Source organism: Schistocerca serialis, chromosome 5 (genome assembly GCF_023864345.2).
Source record: "Schistocerca serialis cubense isolate TAMUIC-IGC-003099 chromosome 5, iqSchSeri2.2, whole genome shotgun sequence".
Taxonomy (NCBI): Eukaryota; Metazoa; Arthropoda; class Insecta; order Orthoptera; family Acrididae; genus Schistocerca; species Schistocerca serialis.
The window spans coordinates 234502425-234522297 of record NC_064642.1 but is presented as its reverse complement, the minus strand read 5'-3'; the positions used below and the strand labels follow the sequence as shown (position 1 = coordinate 234522297).

Here is a 19873-nt window from a genome sequence, read left to right as displayed (position 1 = left end):
GTGTGCGCTGATATGAAACTTCCTGGAAGATCCAAACTGTGTGCCGGACCGAGACTCTAACTCGGGACCTTTGCCTTTCGCGGGAAAGTGCTCCACCAACTGAGCTATCCAAGCACGACTCACGCCCCGTCCTCACAGCTTTACTTCTGCCAGTATCTCGTCTCCTACCTTCCAAACTTTACAGAAGGTAGGAGACGAGATACTGGCAGAAGTAAAGCTGTGAGGACGGGGCGTGAGCCGTGCTTGGGTAGTTCCATTCTTTGGACATACAACAACATTTGAAGATTTTGTTGTGGTTGGCAGGAGAGCCAACACCGTGTTACTAGAGGAGGCCGAAAGGCAAGCGTTTTAGCTCACGCAGGCTGGCGTGAGGTCTGGAACAGGACAAGGACATTAGAATTTAGAAAAACGGACGTAGCTGGTGGAATACTTAAATTCAATCCATTAATGGTGAACGTCGCTCTTGACGGTACGTGATTCACAATATCAATAGTAACTGAATATGGCGCCTTGCTAGGTCGTAGGAAATGACGTAGCTGAAGGCTATGCTAAACTATCGTCTTGGCAAATGAGAGCGTATTTTGTCAGTGAACCATCGCTAGCAAAGTCGGTTGTACAACTGGGGCGAGTTCTAGGAAGTCTCTCTAGACCTGCCGTGTGGCGGCGCTCGGTCTGCAATCACTGATAGTGGCGACACGCGGGTCCGACGTATACTAACGGACCGCGGCCGATTTAAAGGGTACCACCTAGCAAGTGTGGTGTCTGGCGGTGACACCACAGATTCCATCCACATAAATATCTTGCTAACTCTTTAGAACCTCTCTTCCTGATTTTCCATTAAAAACTACGTGTAATCCTGTCTTCAGAGTTGTCGGCAATTAAAAGAAACTGCCACTGTCATTCGCAGTTAGTCCTGCTTGAGGATCAACTCCTTGTAATGATTATGCTATTTTCTGATTTGGCCCGACATGTATCGAGCTGGTAGTTGCCGCGTACAATCAGTGTGTTGGGATACCCCGAGGAAGAGAAATGGACGCTGGTTCGCTGCGAGATATATGAAGCTAGAACAGATGACTTAAGCGATAAAAGGCACTTTCTAATAGTGCGTGAACATAAATGCTGCGCAACAGTACAGACGATATGTTTAGTGCACTAATTAAGCCGAATAGTGCTTGATACACGCCGCGTGTACTTAGCCAGCAAGATCGTAGTTATGCTCACGAATAGGCGATCAGTAGACTTGAATGGTCTGACTGTGAAGTTGACTCAAGTTTATGTGGAAAAACCGTTTCTGATTAGATTTAATTTTACCAGAACCGAGATACCGTGATTGGTACATAATACTCTTTCATTCTCTCCGTGTCGAAATATTTGTTGCGCTGAAATATTTCAATACATTTACAAGGACAGCAGTACGGGGGTAGAAAAGGTTGCGCTCCAGTTTCAGGTAGGTGATACAGGCAACAGCTTTAAAGCATGAACTTTTATGTCACCTAAAAGCTATATTATTACACCCACGCTACTTACAATTTCTAACAGAGTCGTAATAAATAAACACTACTCTGATTGGGTAAGCTTATTATATGACATTTTTTGCATGGCATTACAGTTAATAACATAGCTACCTACGTAAGCAGTGCCCACGTTTCCAAAGCGCTCCTCTGTAGGCAGTGATTTGTACAATTGACAACGTCACAATGTTTCCGTTCAATCTTACATGTCGAGTACTGATGATAATAAAAGTCAGGACCTTCAGTCCACGTTCATATAATTAAAGACTGTTAAGCTATGCAACCAACAGTCTTGGTTTCGATCCCCAGTTAGTGGTAGGATTTCTATCTGTCCTTAGTCGTTTCTTTGACCGTTCGTTAATGTAAAAATGCCAAGATAATCCGGAGCTCTGAGGCTTCGTTAAACTATAGGTCCCTCTATGATTTCGCGGAAAATTTAAGTGTATATCAGAAGGATAGCCCAATGATGGTGGTGTGTTTCTCGCAGCAGACATGAAATTCAAATCCATCGAGATAGAAATTGAAGCAGCTTGTGATATTGTATGGGCAAGACTCTGTATGAGGGGTGAGCATACAATGATAATTGGATCCTTCTATTGCCCACCAGACTCATCCCCTGATGTACCCGAAAACTTTAGAGAAAATCTCAGTTCACATGTACGTAAGTTGCCCAGTCATACTGCAATTATCGGTGGTGACTTAAATTATCCAACAATTAATTGGGAAAATTACAGTTCTGTTAGTGGTGTGCGTGATAAGACATCCTGTGAAACTTTAATAAATGCCATCTCTGAAAACTACCTAGGACAAAAAGTTAGGAACCCGACTCATGATGAAAATATATAGGATCTAATGGCAACAAACAGATTTTACCCTCTTTGAGGATGTCCACATAGAAATTAGTATCAGTGACCTTGAAGCAGTTGTGGCAACAATGATTATCAAAGTACAAAGGACGACTAAAACAAGCACAAAGATGTACGTATATCTTCAGCAAACTAGATAAAAAATCAGCAGTGTTGTATCTCAATGAGAAACTTGAAACTTTCAGCACAGGGCAGGAGCATATAGAGAAACTCAGGGTCAAGATTAGAAGAATAGTTGACTAAGCACTTTACCCAGTAAAACAGTTCATAAGGGGAGGGAACCTCCATGGTATAAGGCCACTGTAAGGAAATAACTAAAGAAACATAGATTACTGCATAATAGGTGTAAAAATGCGTAGGGCTATAGATAGAGAGATGCCGAACGAAATGCGTTTGGCTGTCAACAGAGTAATGCGTGATGACTTGACTGCCGTAGCAGAATATTATCAAGTGACCTTTCACAGAACCCAGACAGATTCTGGTCACATGTAAAGTCTCTGGCATCAGAGTGTCATTCCAGTCCCTAGCGAATGAGTCAGGAACTGAAATTAAGGGTAGCAAAGCCAACACTGAAATGCTTAACTCCGTTTTCAAATGTTTCTTTGCAAAGGAATACGCAGGAAAATTGTCCCAACTTAACCCTTGCACCTTTGAAAAGATAAGTGAAATAATTGTTAGGGTCAGTGGTGTTGAGAAACAACTAAAATAGCCTAGTTAAAATTGAACAAACCTCCAGGGCCCGACGGAATCCCTGTCAGATTCTACACTGAATTTTCGGCTGACTTAGGCCCTCTTCTTATTAGAATCTTTTTTCAGATCCCTCAAACCAAAAACCTTGGTCAGTTCTTGCAAGAAGACACAGACTTTTACAGTAAGTGTTGTACAAATGATACACAAAATTACCGTCCAGTATCCCTGAGGCCGATTTGTTATTCTGAGCTCAAGCACAATGAGGTATCTTCAACAGAATGACCTGCTCAATGCCAACCGGAATGGATTCCGAAAACATTGGTAATATGAAACTAAAATCGCACAAGATATACTGAAAGCTTTGGATCAAGGCAGACAGGCTGCTGCAGTATTTTTTGATTTCCGAAAAGCATTTGACTCAGTACCACACTCACGATTATTGTCGAAAGTACGATCATATGGTATATCAAGTGAAATTTGTGACTGGATTGAGGACTTTTTGGTAGGGAAGACGCATGTTATTTTGGATAGAGTGTCATCGTCAGATGCAGAAGTAACTTCGGGCGTGCCCGAGGGAAGTGTATTGGGGCCCTTGCTGTTCATGTTGTATATTAATGACCTTACAGGCAAAATTAGTAGTAACATCCGGCTTTTTGCAGATGACGCAGTTATCTATAATAAATACTATCTGAAAGAAAATGCATAAATATTCAGTCAGATCTTATAAGATTTCAAAATGGTGCAGAGATTGGTAACTTGCTCTAAATGTTCGGAAATTTATCATTTTGCTCTTCACAAAACTAAATGACTATAACATCAATGAGTCACTGTTGGATTCGGCTAGCTCATACAAATACTTGGGTGTAACACTTTGTAAGGATATGAAACAGAATGATGATAGAGGTTCAGTAGTGTGTAAAGCAAAGTGGTAGACTTCGGTTTATTGGTAGAATACGACTGGTTCTAGAACACTGCTCAACTGCGTGGCTCCCGTACCAAAGAACTGACGGGGGATATTCAACGTATACAAAGAAGGGCAGCACGAGTCGTCACAGATTTGTTTTATCCATGGGACAGTGTCACAGAGACACTGAAGCATCTGAACTGGAAGACTCTTGAAGATAGACCTAAACTATCCAGAGAAAGCGTATTAACACAGTTTGAAGAACCGGATTTAAATGATTACCTTAGGAATATACTACAACCCCCAACATTTTGCTCACATAGGGATCGTGAGGATAAGATTAGGCACAACTGCGGCACAGAGGCATTCAAACGGTCATTCTTCCCGCGCTCCATAAGTGAATAGAACAGGAAGAAACCTTAACAGCTGGTACAATGGGACGTACCGTCCGCCAAGCACCTCACTGTTGTTTGCAGAGTATACATGTAGATTTAGCTACCTGGCTGCGTGGATCAGTTTCAACGTATGAGGAAGTCAACGGCGTACCAATTTTCATAGTTCAAAAATGGTTCAAATGGCTCTGAGCACTATGGGACTTAACATCTGAGGTCATCAGTCCCCTAGAACTTAGAACTACTTAAACCTAACTAACCTAATAACATCACACACATCCATGCCCGAGGCAGGATTCGAACCTGCGACCGTAGAAGTCGCGCGGTTCCGGACTGAAGCGCCTAGAACCGCTCGGTCACCGTGGCCGGCCAATTCTCATAGGATCATGCTTAGCAGTGAACCGTGATATTCAAACAAACCTGCGAGTTGATGACAGCTTTACCTTATTATAAGTACTGAGGAAATGTGACACATTAGTTCGTAGCACGAGTCATAAAGCAAGGCGGTGTGAGGTGATGTGGAACGATGGTGTGGCAGGATCTAGGACCATCTTGTGGAAGGATACTTTTGTAGGGACGAAGGCACCATGAATAATATGTTGGGTAACAGCTGTCTTAGGAGAATGGACTCGACCAAGAGAGAAATAATCTCTATTTAAAATGTATTTTGAAGCCTGTTTCCGCTGGAAACGTAGGTAGAGCTACTCTTTCGCTTTTGCCATGAGCAGAGATTGATAAAGTCTTAGGAGGCAGTCAAATAAGAGTGGAAAAGTAAAATTCTCTTGCTAAGAAAGGACGTGGCAAGCTAATAAGTTGGAGTGCCACGCTACAAGAGCATTGCAGACGCATGCCCGGTCTGCGTAGCGTTCGCTCAGCTGCGGTGAAGGCAGGAAGGTTACGCAGGGTTTAACGTCCCGTTGACGTCGAGGTCATTAGCGACTCAACGCAAGCTGGGACTGTTTCAAGGATGGAGAGGAAAATCAGCTGTGACGTTTAAAAGGAACTGTCCGGGCACTTGCCAGGGACGGTTTAGGGAAACCAGCGAAAACTTAAATCTGGATGGTAGGACGGGAAGATGAACCCTCGTCCTCCCTAATGCGAGTTCAGCGTGAGAAACACTGCGCTACCTAGTTGGGTCTCGCCGCCGCCCCCAACGAATGGCTGCAACTAGTTTAGAGTGATCGGGGGAAATTCTTCTGACTGGCTCCAAACCGTTTAGTAGTCCTGCTGCAAAGAACTCAGTGCGCGCGCGAGAGGGCATAGCTTTTTGTGTTCAGTCTCGCAGCATTCTTGTTGAAGAAAATAAGTACTACGTTCCTGCCAGCCTTCTAAATGACATACGAACCTTGTGAAAACTTAATATAGCCTAGTGTAATTTTACTCCCTTGAGGGATTTTTCTGTAGAAATGAGTTGGATATATGAAGCGTGAGGTACTAAATCAAAAGGACCTGACTATACTTTTCACTTTCAAAATGAATCAATTTTCTCTCTTCCATACAAGGATCCGAGCACAAGATCAAATAACTGGGGATCACATGCTATACTCATTGCTATAAATTACATGTACCCATTAGCTTGGCTCACTTTATGGCGTAGGTGGCATGGGTAGAAATAAGCATGCTATGCTGTTATATATTAGTGAAATATAACTGTTTACCAGATTCATAACAAGCGAACACAGTACAGCCACTTCCTACCAAATAAACCAGCGATAATTTTTCTTCAATTTACATAATTTCCAGCGTTTGTAATGTTTGGCCATTAACTACATTTCAGTTTATTAACATTTGTATTAATTATATGTAATGTACTGCCAATCAGATACAAAATTTATGTTACCAAACTCAATGAGACAAGCTTACCAAATTTGTTACATTACGCATATGATCAAAATATGTAAAAGAGAATAGGGTGTTTATGAGAAAAGTGGTGTCAGGAATAATTAGGAACTACTTGAGTTAACATTTTGTACCACTGCTTCTCCGAGAAGCGCCATTCGCAAGTGGGAAGCAGAAACGTTTGTTTCAATTTGATTCATCATAACCGATGTTTCGAAAAGCCTGCAACCGCCATGCATCCTTTAAATAACGAAACACTGGCCCACTTATGCGTTTTTTCATGTTTGGAAAGACACGTTTCGAGAATGAAGTGTTCCCTCGAAAATTTCAAGCGTTTAGATATGCCACCGGCTAACGTTAGAGCAATCCTTGGATCAATAAAGGATGATTTGGGACTGAGGAGACATGGAGTACGCTGTATAAAATTCCTTGTCATTGTGGGATGACATATAATGGCCGAACTATCTGTACTATTCGGGACCGATGTGTAGAAAATTATCACACTCGTTTACTCCAGCCATAGTAATTCGCAGTGGTGGAACACTGTCTTAACGAGGGACATGAGATGTTGTATGATGAGACGCAAATTACGCTCCTGCTTCCCGCTACTGGGAATGTGTTCTAAAGGAATGTACTGAGATTCGTTTATCTGATAATATTATTGATAGGGAAAAGGGTTTCCCTTTCAGTAAGACTCGGATTCCGATTTTATCCGATATGGAACGACAACAGTTTTCATTTGACTAGCGGATATTTTTAATCAGTGTTCCGCTAGAGATACGAGGTGCGGCTAGAAAAAAACCGGACTGATGCTGGAAAAAAACATTTATTTACAATTATTTACAATTTCATGTTATCTCCTTCAATGTACTCTCCTCCTCGGTCTCTACACCGCTCCATACGAATTTTCCACTGTTCATAGCAATGCTGCAGATCATTTTCGGTAAGTCCATACATTACTTCCGTCGCTTTTTCTTTTACTGCTTCAACAGTCTCAAATCTAGTTCCTTTCAAAGCTGACTTGACTTTAGGGAAAAGAAAAAAGTCACAGGGGGCCAAATCAGGTGAGTAGGGTGGATGATCTAAGATGGGAATGTTGTGTTTTGCCAAAAACGTCTTCACTGACAACGCACTGTGAGCTGGGGCATTGTCTTGGTGAAGGATCCATGACTTTTTTCTCCATAAATCGTTCCGTTTTCTTCGTACTCGCTCACGTAGGGTAGCCAGGACGCTAATGTAGTAATGCTGATTCACTGTTTGTCCCTCTGGTACCCAAACAATGTGCGCAATCCCTTTGATGTAAAAAAAAAAAAAAAAAAAAAACAATCATCATTGGCTTGAATTTAGATTTTGACATTCGTGCTTTTTTTTTGTCGTGGAGAACCAGAAGTTTTCCAATGCATCGATTGGCGTTTAGTTTCGGGATCGTAAGTAAAAAACCACGATTCATCGCAAGTAATAACATTTTGTAAGAAGGTGGGATCACTTTCAATGTTTTCCAGGATGTCAGAACAAATCATTCTTCGGCGTTCCTTCTGCTCAATTGTGAGACACTTTGGAACCATTTTTGAACACACTTTGTTCATGTTGAAACTTTCATGAAGAATCTGCCTAACACTTTCCTTGTCAACTCCTGTTAACTCAGACACTGCTCTGATTGTTAAATGGCGATCTTGTCGAACAAGTTTACCGATTTTTTCAATGTTTGCATCAGTTTTTGCTGACAATGGTCTGCCAGTGCGAGTGTCATCACTGGTGTCTTCGCGGCCATCTTTAAATCGTTTAAACCACTCAAAAACTTGTGTTCGCGATAAACAATCATCGCCGTACACTTGTTGTAACATTACAAACGTTTCACTTGCAGATTTTCCTAGTTTGAAACAAAATTTGATGTTAACACGCTGTTCTTTCTGTACACTCAACATTTTCCGACGCACAGACAAAACGTCAACTACTTAAAACAGACGCCACGGGCGGACTGAGTGCAGGAGGCAGATGAAACTCGAGCAGTAGGCGGAGCGAGAGTCACGTGACAGGCCACGCAACTTTCAGCCTTATTGCATTCGTTTTATTGTTTCACCAGTACTAGTCCGGTTTTTTTTTCTAGCCACACCTCGTACATCGTATTGTCTGATTCTTCCACCGGTGCGCTACAAGTTCCCAGCGCTGCTGCTTGCACACGGATTGTGGGGCGGCCGCGGTCTATAAACGAGCCCCCAATTCCGTTGGAAACCCAGCACACTCGCCTGAAGATGGCGGCCAGTTGGTCGGTTGAAATTTTGTCTCGAGATGAATGCATTATCCGGTTGCTCACCCCAGAAATGTGTCATCAGTCATTACGCCGGGAAAGTCTACGAAATTACTTCGCTACATCGTTCAGTGGGGAGGGGCACCACGTCGTAACACAATGGCCAGGGCAGAGAGTGCGATTGCGACGTTACGAGCTCTAATTGGAGGAACTATAGCCATATCTCAGTTAGTTGCCGCGTGACGTTTAACGTGCGAAGTTGCGAAGTTGCCGCGACAAGAGTATCTGTAGGCCACCACCTCTATGCTCCGCTCCCCGGTGCGCAGAAAATTCCTTTAAGGTCTCAGTCTCGTACAGAAATCACGTACAAACATTGAGGTCCACGTATTGAACAGATCCCTGTAGTGAATCTAAGTGTGTCTACATCTACATCTACATCTACATTGATACTCCGCAAGCCACCCAACGGTGTGTGGCGGAGGGCACTTTACGTGCCACTGTCATTACCTCCCTTTCCTGTTCCAGTCGCGTATGGTTCGCGGGAAGAACGACTGTCTGAAAGCCTCCGTGCGCGCTCTAATCTCTCTAATTTTACATTCGTGATCTCCTCGGGAGGTATAAGTAGGGGGAAGCAATATATTCGATACCTCATCCAGAAACGCACCCTCTCGAAACCTGGCGAGCAAGTTACACCGCGATGCAGAGCGCCTCTCTTGCAGAGTCTGCCACTTGAGTTTATTAAACATCTCCGTAACGCTATCACGGTTACCAAATAACCCGGTAACGAAACGCGCCGCTCTTCTTTGGATCTTCTCTATCTCTTCCGTCAACCCGACCTGGTACGGATCCCACACTGATGAGCAATACTCAAGTATAGGTCGAACGAGTGTTTTGTAAGCCACCTCCTTTGTTGATGGACTACATTTTCTAAGCACTCTCCCAATGAATCTCAACCTGGTACCCGCCTTACCAACAATTAATTTTATATGATCATTCCACTTCAAATCATTCCGCACGCATACTCCCAGATATTTTACAGAAGTAACTGCTACCAGTGTTTGTTCCGCTATCATATAATCATACAATAAAGGATCCTTCTTTCTATGTATTCGCAATACATTACATTTGTCTATGTTAAGGGTCAGTTGCCACTCCCTGCACCAAGTGCCTATCCGCTGCAGATCTTCCTGCATTTCGCTACAATTTTCTAATGCTGCAACTTCTCTGTATACTACAGCATCATCCGCGAAAAGCCGCATGGAACTTCCGACACTATCTACTAAGTCATTTATATATATTGTGAAAAGCAATGGTATGGTCCCATAACACTCCCCTGTGGCACGCCAGAGGTTACTTTAACGTCTGTAGACGTCTCTCCATTGATAACAACATGCTGTGTTCTGTTTGCTAAAAACTCTTCAATCCAGCCACACAGCTGGTCTGATATTCCGTAGGCTCTTACTTTGTTTATCAGGCGACAGTGCGGAACTGTATCGAACGCCTTCCGGAAGTCAAGAAAAATAGCATCTACCTGGGAGCCTGTATCTAATATTTTCTGGGTCTCATGAACAAATAAGGCGAGTTGGGTCTCACACGATCGCTGTTTCCGGAATCCATGTTGATTCCTACATAGTAGATTCTGAGTTTCCAGAAATGACATGATACGCGAGCAAAAAAACATGTTCTAAAATTCTACAAGAGATCGACGTAAGAGATATAGGTCTATAGTTTTGCGCATCTGCTCGACGACCCTTCTTGAAGACTGGGACTATCTGTGCTCTTTTCCAATCATTTGGAACCCTCCGTTCCTCTAGAGACTTGCGGTACACGGCTGTTAGAAGGGGGGCGAGTTCTTTCGCGTACTCTGTGTAGAATCGAATTGGAATCCCGTCAGGTCCAGTGGACTTTCCTCTATTGAGTGATTCCAGTTGCTTTTCTATTCCTTGGACACTTATTTCGATGTCAGGCATTATCTATTCTTCACGCCTGGAAAAGAATGCAGACATCATACTTTGTACACACGAAAGTGGCACCACAGTATGAGCAGACAAGGCCAGTTCATCTGCCGTTGGTGTTGGGTTGGTGCATAGCTTCGTAGCGATCAATAAACACAACAGTTACACACAACAGAGACTTTAGTCATCAGTAATATATTCTATTTCAATATTTGCAACAGTCTGCCAACGTTGGGGTAACTTTTCGATTCCGCGACTATAGAAATCACGTGGTTTCCGGGAAAAGAACTCGTCGAGCCATCTTCGGAGCGCATTTTCATCCGGAAAGGAAGTTGTTTGAAGGTTGTTGGACAGAGAGTGGAAAAGGTGAGGAAGCAAGATCAGGTGAATATGGTTGGTGCGGAATGACTTCCGAACTGAATAATCTATCAGGATGCAGGCGAGCGTTATCGTGGAGTAGCATCACTTCACGCAGTCTTCCTGGTCGTTGTTCTTCTACTGCGTCTGCAAGACGTTTAGCTGTTGACAGTAAACGTCAGCAGTGATGGTCACACCTCAGGGAAGCCATTCGTAGTACACCGCACCGTCGCTGATCCACGAGATGCGTAACATTATCTTTTGTGGATGCTGGATGCACACAGGTGTTTGTACGGGGAGTTGCCGCTTTGTTTGGACTCAACCATTGCTTTCCTTTCTTTATGTTAGCATCAAGGCACTATTTCTTGTTACCAGTAATGACACGATACAGGACAGGAATGGCTGGTGTTGTTCACGGGCCAACTGATGACGAACAAGCAGAGATCAACATATGGCCACCTGTTGATTTTTCTGATTTTGGCTTAGAGCATGCGGTAGACATACACACTATTTTTGAACCTTCCCCATTGGATGTAAATGTCGCACGATGATGGAATGATCACATTTGCCAGTTCTCGAGTACACTGACGTGGACCATTACGGATTAAACCCAAAAGATCTTCATGAACGTGAAGAATCACTCAAAACGGTCCTCCTTCAAGCGAGAAAACCATTTTCTTGCCGTTCTGTGTACAATGCCATTATCCCCATACATAGCGCAAATTCTCCTGGCTGCTTCCGCTGCTGTCACCATTCTGCTGAATTCAAACAGAAGAATATGTCACAAATGTTCCGATTTACCCACTTGGCACTCAATTTCCTAGCTTCCACAGCTCGCCTCACTATATCCAAATGACAAACTCACAATATTTAAACTCAAATAGCAACAGTGAGCTACAAATAACAAATGGAAATCGATAAATAAACCCCATAGCAACCGGAATACCAGCATGAAAACCAAAAACGCTGTGAACTTATGCACCAGTCTAGCATATTGTTGATGGCAGCGAACTACTCTAGAAAGCACTGAAAGGTCCATTGCCCACAGCGCCACCTGGCAAAGTAATTTTAATCAGCCTACAGTGCATCGAAGCCACTGTCAGTGGTGTTATCGGAGAAGAAGCGGCAGTAATTGAAGTGAGGCAAGCAGAGGTAGCGATACACACCGGCTGTCTCCCAGGGCTTGGGCAGCTCGGGCACGCTGGGCTTGTACGAAGCCCTGTTGAAGTCCCTGATGAGCGCGCTGGCCACGCTCATGATGCCCCCCACCAGCAGCAGCGCCGCTGCCGCGCCGCAAAGCGCCATGTTGCGCTCCCTGGTCGTCTTCCACAGGCGGCGCCACCAGCTCCGGCGGACGCCCTCTCCTTCACCTGCCGGCACAAACAAACCATACTCACTTTTATTTTCTTCATTGTTATTTTGAAACCTTTACATAAAGGTAGGCCGGCAGCGGCCTATCTTCGCCGCTCTTCGGCCATAGAGAATACATACAGTAAACAGAAAGACAGAAAAAAAACATGGCGGATAAAAACGGGAGACAAAGTAAAATAAATGAAGCTGTTCACGGGTGCACTGTTTGAATAAAAACGTTCATCACTGTACATAACGGAGAAGACAGAGTTTCTCCTTTCGTGCTCCTCCGTTCACGTGTCTAGACACTGAATCACCGACGTGAAGACAAACACGAGCACTGGCGACGATCTCCGGCGCACGAAGATGAGCTGTTCACACCAAAAAGCCGGTGGCCCGCCAGAGGGAAGAGGTGAGGGTAGGATGGAGAGGGGGAGGGGGTTGATGCCAGTGGAAGAGAAGGAGGGAGGGGGAGGGGAGAGGGTAGACGGGGTGTCTGGAAGCATGGGGAGAGGGGGGAGGGGAGGGAGGGAAGAAGGAAGGAGAGTGACAAGGGAAAGACAGGGCCCTGGAGGAAGAACACAGGGGGAGGAATGGGAGGATCAAAGTTGGTAGGAGAGGTAGATGGAGGGGATGAAGGTATCATCAGGGAGGGGGAGTTGGTGGAGGCCACCTTGGGCAAAGGTATGGAGTGTGGAGAGATGGAGAGCAGGTGAGATGTGGGAGTACAGGCGCGGCAGCGGATGAGGGTGGGAAAGGATGGGAGAGACAAGTGGGTGAGGGGGATCAAGTTTGCAGGAGGTGTAAAGGATCCGTATCTGTTCAAGGAAAAGGAGGAGGTGTGGGAAAGGAATTAAGTCGTAGAGGATCTGCGTGGTGGAGGGGAGGCGGATGCAGTAAGCGAGGCGGAGCGCTTGGCGTTCCAGGATTTGAAGGGATTTGTAGATGGTAGGATTGGCAGCGATCCAGGCAGGATGGGGGATCACACTCACCGAGGATTACATTTTATGTAGAAGTGTTGGTATGTTAATCCACTAATCTATTTGTGGACATGTAGGTGGAATGTGGAAATTCCTCCATCAGAAATAGGACTTGATCGACAGGGGAACGCCTGCAATTGTAAATCCAACTGAACTGATACAGTCACCAGGTGGCAGCACTAGCAGTGGAGGCTATATAAATTGTCTCAGGGGGAAAATGGGACAGTTTTTCAGACGTCCAAAAGGGCATAATCATTGGCTTTTGGATCAAGGGTGGAAGCATTTCTGAAATAGCTAAGTTGAAAATAGTTCACATGCCATCATGATTAGGCCAGACGTATACTGTGGATGGGAGAATGGCGCTACCCAGAACTGATGCTGAGGCATCAGTGATGCACCACAGCCCATAGATGACAGGGATGATATGTGCGTTGGCGAATAGACGTGCAACCGTTGAGCACCTACCCGCCAAGACGAACCAAGGGGTTACTAATGGTGTCTCCTCAACGACTGTTCAGCAAACATTGATGCTTATGGGCCTCTGCGCAGGCGTCTTGTTCGTGGACACATGCTGACTGCTGTTCGTCCATGACAAAGACCAGAATTTGCACGCCAATAGCGCAACTGCACGTACATTGGGCGGAGACTCACGTTTTATTCTCCATTGCACAGATGGCTGCTGGCGTGTAAGGTGTAAAACATCTGAAAGCAAACACCCTGCAACAAGAATCCAGGCAGGAGGCTATTCACTGGGTGATTTCGTGTATTCTGGAAGGCACAATGGATAAAAGCAAGCGTGAATCTATCCTATGCAGTTTGTTTTCCTCAGGACTACAAGATCTACTAGCAGGATAATGCAACATGGCACGCAGCTCTCGGCGCACACGTGTGGTTCGAAGAGCATCAGAATGAGTTTACTGTGCTACTCTGTCCATTAAACTCCCCGGGTTTGAACCCAATCAAGAATCTGTGGGACCGCTTCAGTCGGACGGTTCGCGAACCGTGAAGCCTAGCCACAGCTGGCCATGGCGCTGCAACTGAAATGGTTCCACATCCCTGTAGGTACCTTCCAGAGCCTCACTTACACTCTTCTTACACGTCTCGCAGTTGTTTGCAAAAGGTTATTATTCAGGCTTTTGACTTGGGTCACATTAATGTGACTGGATATTTTATGTAACACATAAATGAGCAGCAATGTAAAATGACTCTGAATCGTAAATTGAAAACGAACGTTGGAAATCAAGACGTATGCCATATATACAGAAAGCTTCAGCAGCGTAAGCTAAAAATATGGCCACGCCATAAATACAATAAGAAGAACGAAAATAAGTAGATGACGATGCCCTGCAGGTACTGATGATGCTGTAGTTCTGAAAGGCGTGTCAATGCACCTATCACATAACTTTGTGGTTTTATAATTTCGCGGCTTGATCAAGCAGGCAGAGCACCTTCTTTCTACCTGCGTTTTCTCACATTTCACAAGCGTTTTATTCCCATTCTTACGACATTTTGCGAGACAGCAGTCAAGCACTTAGCACTCTCTTGAGTTGCTAGCAACATCTGAACCCAGTGACTTATACAGTAAACAGACACTCTCCATAAGATTACGTGAAATATTATGAGGGTACAGGGATGGGCCAATTAAATATGAAGTATGGGCACCTTGTCTAACAGAGATATAACGGTAAAGGGTTTCATCGCACTACTAAATGAAACCAAAGTTCACCAATAAAATCTTTTTTGTTACTAAGATGCATTAACTTGATTATAATCATTGCAAAAAAATAATTATGCCAGTACAACGCACGAGGTTCAAATGAATTCCCCAAGGAACACGATAATCCACTGGCATAGATGGATGGAACTGGAAGGGGAACAATACAATTAGCTATGTTCACATAAACTGCCAGTGATTACTGAACTAGTCAACAGACTGTGAAACTTCATGTATGTGAGGTGTTATCCTAACCCAGAGCCGGCCGAAGTGGCCGTGCGGTTAAAGGCGCTGCAGTCTGGAACCGCAAGACCGCTACGGTCGCAGGTTCGAATCCTGCCTCGGGCATGGATATTTGTGATGTCCTTAGGTTAGTTAGGTTTAACTAGTTCTAAGTTCTGGGGGACTAATGACCTCAGCAGTTGAGTCCCATAGTGCTCAGAGCCATTTGAACCTAACCCAGAAAACTAATTAAGAGCCAAAAAAGCCTTTAGGATCCAAACTATAAATTAGTGTACACAACTTTAATAGATAATACGAATGATTCTGTGCACTACATCCCAAAGTGGAGGTCTCCAGAGAGAAATTACTTAATGGAAGGTTGAACATAAACCATCTTTCGATTAATACAGTAATATATTTAGGTAAAACATAATTATTCCAAGCACATCAAGGATGAATATGAAATGAATCATTAACTCTTTATGAAAAGTCAAACTAATGTATTTGTTTGTTTACACGATTACTTAAATCAATAAGAAATACACTCCTGGAAATGGAAAAAAGAACACATTGACACCGGTGTGTCAGACCCACCATACTTGCTCCGGACACTGCGAGAGGGCTGTACAAGCAATGATCACACGCACGGCACAGCGGACACACCAGGAACCGCGGTGTTGGCCGTCGAATGGCGCTAGCTGCGCAGCATTTGTGCACCGCCGCCGTCAGTGTCAGCCAGTTTGCCGTACCATACGGAGCTCCATCGCAGTCTTTAACACTGGTAGCATGCCACGACAGCGTGGACGTGAACCGTATGTGCAGTTGACGGACTTTGAGCGAGGGCGTATAGTGGGCATGCGGGAGGCCGGGTGGACGTACCGCCGAATTGCTCAACACGTGGGGCGTGCGGTCTCCACAGTACATCGATGTTGTCGCCAGTGGTCGGCGGAAGGTGCACGTGCCCGTCGACCTGGGACCGGACCGCAGCGACGCACGGATGCACGCCAAGACCGTAGGATCCTACGCAGTGCCGTAGGGGACCGCACCGCCACTTCCCAGCAAATTAGGGACACTGTTGCTCCTGGGGTATGGGCGAGGACCATTCGCAACCGTCTCCATGAAGCTGGGCTAAGGTCCCGGACACCGTTAGGCCGTCTTCCGCTCACGCCCCAACATCGTGCAGCCCGCCTCCAGTGGTGTCGCGACAGGCGTGAATGGAGGGACGAATGGAGACGTGTCGTCTTCAGCGATGAGAGTCGCTTCTGCCTTGGTGCCAATGATGGTCGTATGCGTGTTTGGCGCCGTGCAGGTGAGCGCCACAATCAGGACTGCATACGACCGAGGCACACAGGGCCAACACCCGGCATCATGGTGTGGGGAGCGATCTCCTACACTGGCCGTACACCACTGGTGATCGTCGAGGGGACAATGAATAGTGCACGGTACATCCAAACCGTCATCGAACCCATCGTTCTACCATTCCTAGACCGGCAAGGGAACTTGCTGTTCCAACAGGACAATGCACGTCCGCATGTATCCCGTGCCACCCAACGTGCTCTAGAAGGTGTAAGTCAACTACCCTGGCCAGCAAGATCTCCGGATCTGTCCCCCATTGAGCATGCTTGGGACTGGATGAAGCGTCGTCTCACGCGGTCTGCACGTCTAGCACGAACGCTGGTCCAACTGAGGCGCCAGGTGGAAATGGCATGGCAAGCTGTTCCACAGGACTACATCCAGCATCTCTACGATCGTCTCCATGGGAGAATAGCAGCCTGAATTGCTGCGAAAGGTGGATATACACTGTACTAGTGCCGACATTGTGCATGCTCTGTTGCCTGTGTCTATGTGCCTGTGGTTCTGTCAGTGTGATCATGTGATGTATCTGACCCCAGGAATGTGTCAATAAAGTTTCCCCTTCCTGGGACAATGAATTCACCGTGTTCTTATTTCAATTTCCAGGAGTGTATACCCTTCTGATACAAATCATGGTCTGATAATTATACTACAAACTCGTTAACTTCAACAAAAAATTGTGAAATTCATACATCCACTACGGCAATGCTGGACGTGAGACAGGTGATCGTACTGGGTTCTGCAAATGCGGACCAAGAAAAGCCCTATCAGACCAGTGCTGCTAATTATGCTAACCATAATTGTTCACTGACTGTTGTGCAGAATGCCGCCACCGTGCAAGTGACTCTGCGGTAGAGGACAAGGACTGAGCTGCCGTTCTAACAGCTCTGGAGCCCGCTCGTCTGCCAAGATGCATACCACTGTCCGTCTTTAACGTGCAGTATATACTTGATACGTACGAGATATGCACACCTCTGTGTCTAGCCAGCAGTGCCCTAATATTTAGCCGGCCGCTGTGACCGAGCGGTTCCAGGCGCTTCAGTCCAGAACCGTGCTGCTGCTACGGTCGCAGGTTCGAATCATGCCTCCGGCATGGATGTGTGTGATGTTCTTAGGTTAGTTAGATTTAAGTAGTTCTAAGTCTAGCGGACTGATGACCTCAGATGTTAGGTCCCATAGTGCTCAGAGCCATTTGAACCATTTGAACTTAATTTTAGCTCAATCTTATGCCGTGCTATTTCTTCCCACCAAACAGGAAATGCCCACCAATAGCGAAAATGCATACCCCGCTGCTCAATAGCGGAAAATGCTTACTCCGCTGTCCAATAGCGACGATCCTTCAAGCGTACCAAATCCCCGCCAAGGCAACGTGTCACTATAATAATGCAAACCACGTTACTGTATGCGCTTCTACTTGTAAAAGAAACTGTCACTTTAGTTATTCCTCCATAACATCACTGGCAAATTTCCCAACGGCGCGTTTTCAAGCCCAAGCAACTAGCCTCACATCAGAGGTCCTCTGAAATTAGAAAGCTGCTCACGAGGCTAGGCCGTTACTTTCGGCAAGCCATGTTTATAATGAAAAGCATAAGATGGTTACCTTGAAACGGCTCTCTTCAAAACAAGAAAAATCACCGCTCTTCTGCTGCTAGGGTCGCCTTCCAGCGTCAGTTTGGCTTCTGTGCAGGGTTCAGTTGTAAAACGTACAATAGCCTGTTACGCTCCGTGACAGACTCTCACATTCTGACTTCCATGGAGACAACTCCTGGGACCCCAGTCTGGGCTGACGACAGGGGTCGCTTTCTTTCTTTTTTTTGCCCTGCACGCCCCAAATCTAATGCGCTGCACCTTCCCACGCATACAAGAATCATCCAGAAGTATAAGTGAGACCAGTACCATGTTAAATGTAAAGAAATGATGCTAGAGAGAGCTCACTATGTACAGTCACTGAGATCCGATACACTTTAATAAAAACATTGCTATTGGAATCTGCACTGTTATTATCCTCCAATTACTGAATCATATTAAACAAAAATGGCATGTAAAATTCTGTGCTGCGTTTCAAGATTAAAGAAAAGAACCAGCAAAGTACATATAAGCACCAGTTCCCTCGCCTTAGAAAACGTTGCGTTTAACAAGTTGACTGCCTGAATAAATTTACAACAGCAAAACTCTAATATAAAAGAAACAATGAAGAACAAACCGCTTTCAGTCACAAGTTGCGTTTATTTACTGCACTATGCATTTCGAGCCCAAGTCACAAGTTGCGTTTATTTACTGCACTATGCATTTCGAGCCCTGGAGGCTCATCTTCAGGTGCTTTTTAGTGATTTACATCAGGTTTTTAGTTGTTTGCCTGTTGATATTTTTGTGTTACAACATGGTATATTGTAGATATAAGTTTAACAGCGTTAATAATATGAAAGTAACTTACAGTTTAACATTGTATGATGTCTGCTTCTGTTGTGCAGTTGGTATACACAACACACATCTTTAATTTTGCAGTACATACTGGGATATATACATTGTCACACACTTTTTTGCACATTGTAGTAGCAGAACGTAAACATGCCAAAGATTCTCGTTCATACAGATGTTCTACTTCTAAATATAATCGATTTTCTTGTTTTACAGAAGATAATATGATATAGTATTACTAGTACACAGGTATTATTAAAAAAATTATTTGGCACCATGTTGTAGATTGTCAGCTGTTTGTACTATTATAGATTTGATTCCTTAGGAAAAAATAAACTTTTAAAGGTGTAGAAAAAATTGTGGCTGTTTAACTCTTTTTGTTCATTCATCAAGTTTTCGGAATATTTTTCTTTTTGTAGCATTATTTCTAACTGTTCTAGTAGATTAAGTTTTTTACTGTTGGCTTCTGTGTGAAGTACAGTTAGGCTGTTGTGGACGTCGTCAAGTCTGTGTTTATTAATATACATGTGGTTACCTATTGTACATTTTTCAAAATGGTTTAGTCGAAAGGCGTCGGTGTGTTCTTTATACCGTGTGTGGAACGTTCTTCCAGTTTTTCCCATGTAAAATGCAGGGCAACTGTTACATTGTAATTTATATATTCCACTGTGTTGTGTTATTGGCTTGTTTGTGTTCACTGTGTGAGGTAAGTGGTATCCAAGTTTGCTGTTTGTGGAGAAAGATATTTTAATATAGGTTTTTTAAAATAAGTTAGCTATTTTTTGTGATACTGTGCCTAAGTATGGAATGCTTGTGAAGATTTGTTTTGTATCAGTAGTTTTCTTTTTAGTGTTTTGTGAGTGATGTTGGTCTGAATTTTTCTATATAGTTTATCAATTGATTTACTGCAATTATTTTGACAGTATCTATTTCTTGTGTTTGTGCTTTGGATTTTAAAGGTAATGTATGTGCCCTGTTCAACATTGATCTAAATGCAGCATACTTGTGTGTGTTCGGGTGGCATGAAGATTCATGTATTGTGATGTCAGTGTAGGTTGGTTTTCGGTAAATGTA

The 19873-nt window shown here is 44.3% G+C and overlaps 1 protein-coding gene across 5 annotated transcripts in view; it reads right to left on the bottom strand.

The window, feature by feature from the left end:
• The window catches only part of LOC126482386 (peptidoglycan-recognition protein LA-like), a 554285-nt gene that overhangs the window by 75367 nt on the left and 459045 nt on the right, over positions 1–19873 (bottom strand). For all 5 annotated transcript variants that reach the window (XM_050106487.1, XM_050106486.1, XM_050106489.1 and 2 more), the window contains one exon: positions 11929–12132. In XM_050106487.1, the coding sequence (XP_049962444.1) occupies positions 11929–12132 (204 nt within the window). The remainder of the gene's footprint in view (positions 1–11928; positions 12133–19873) is intronic.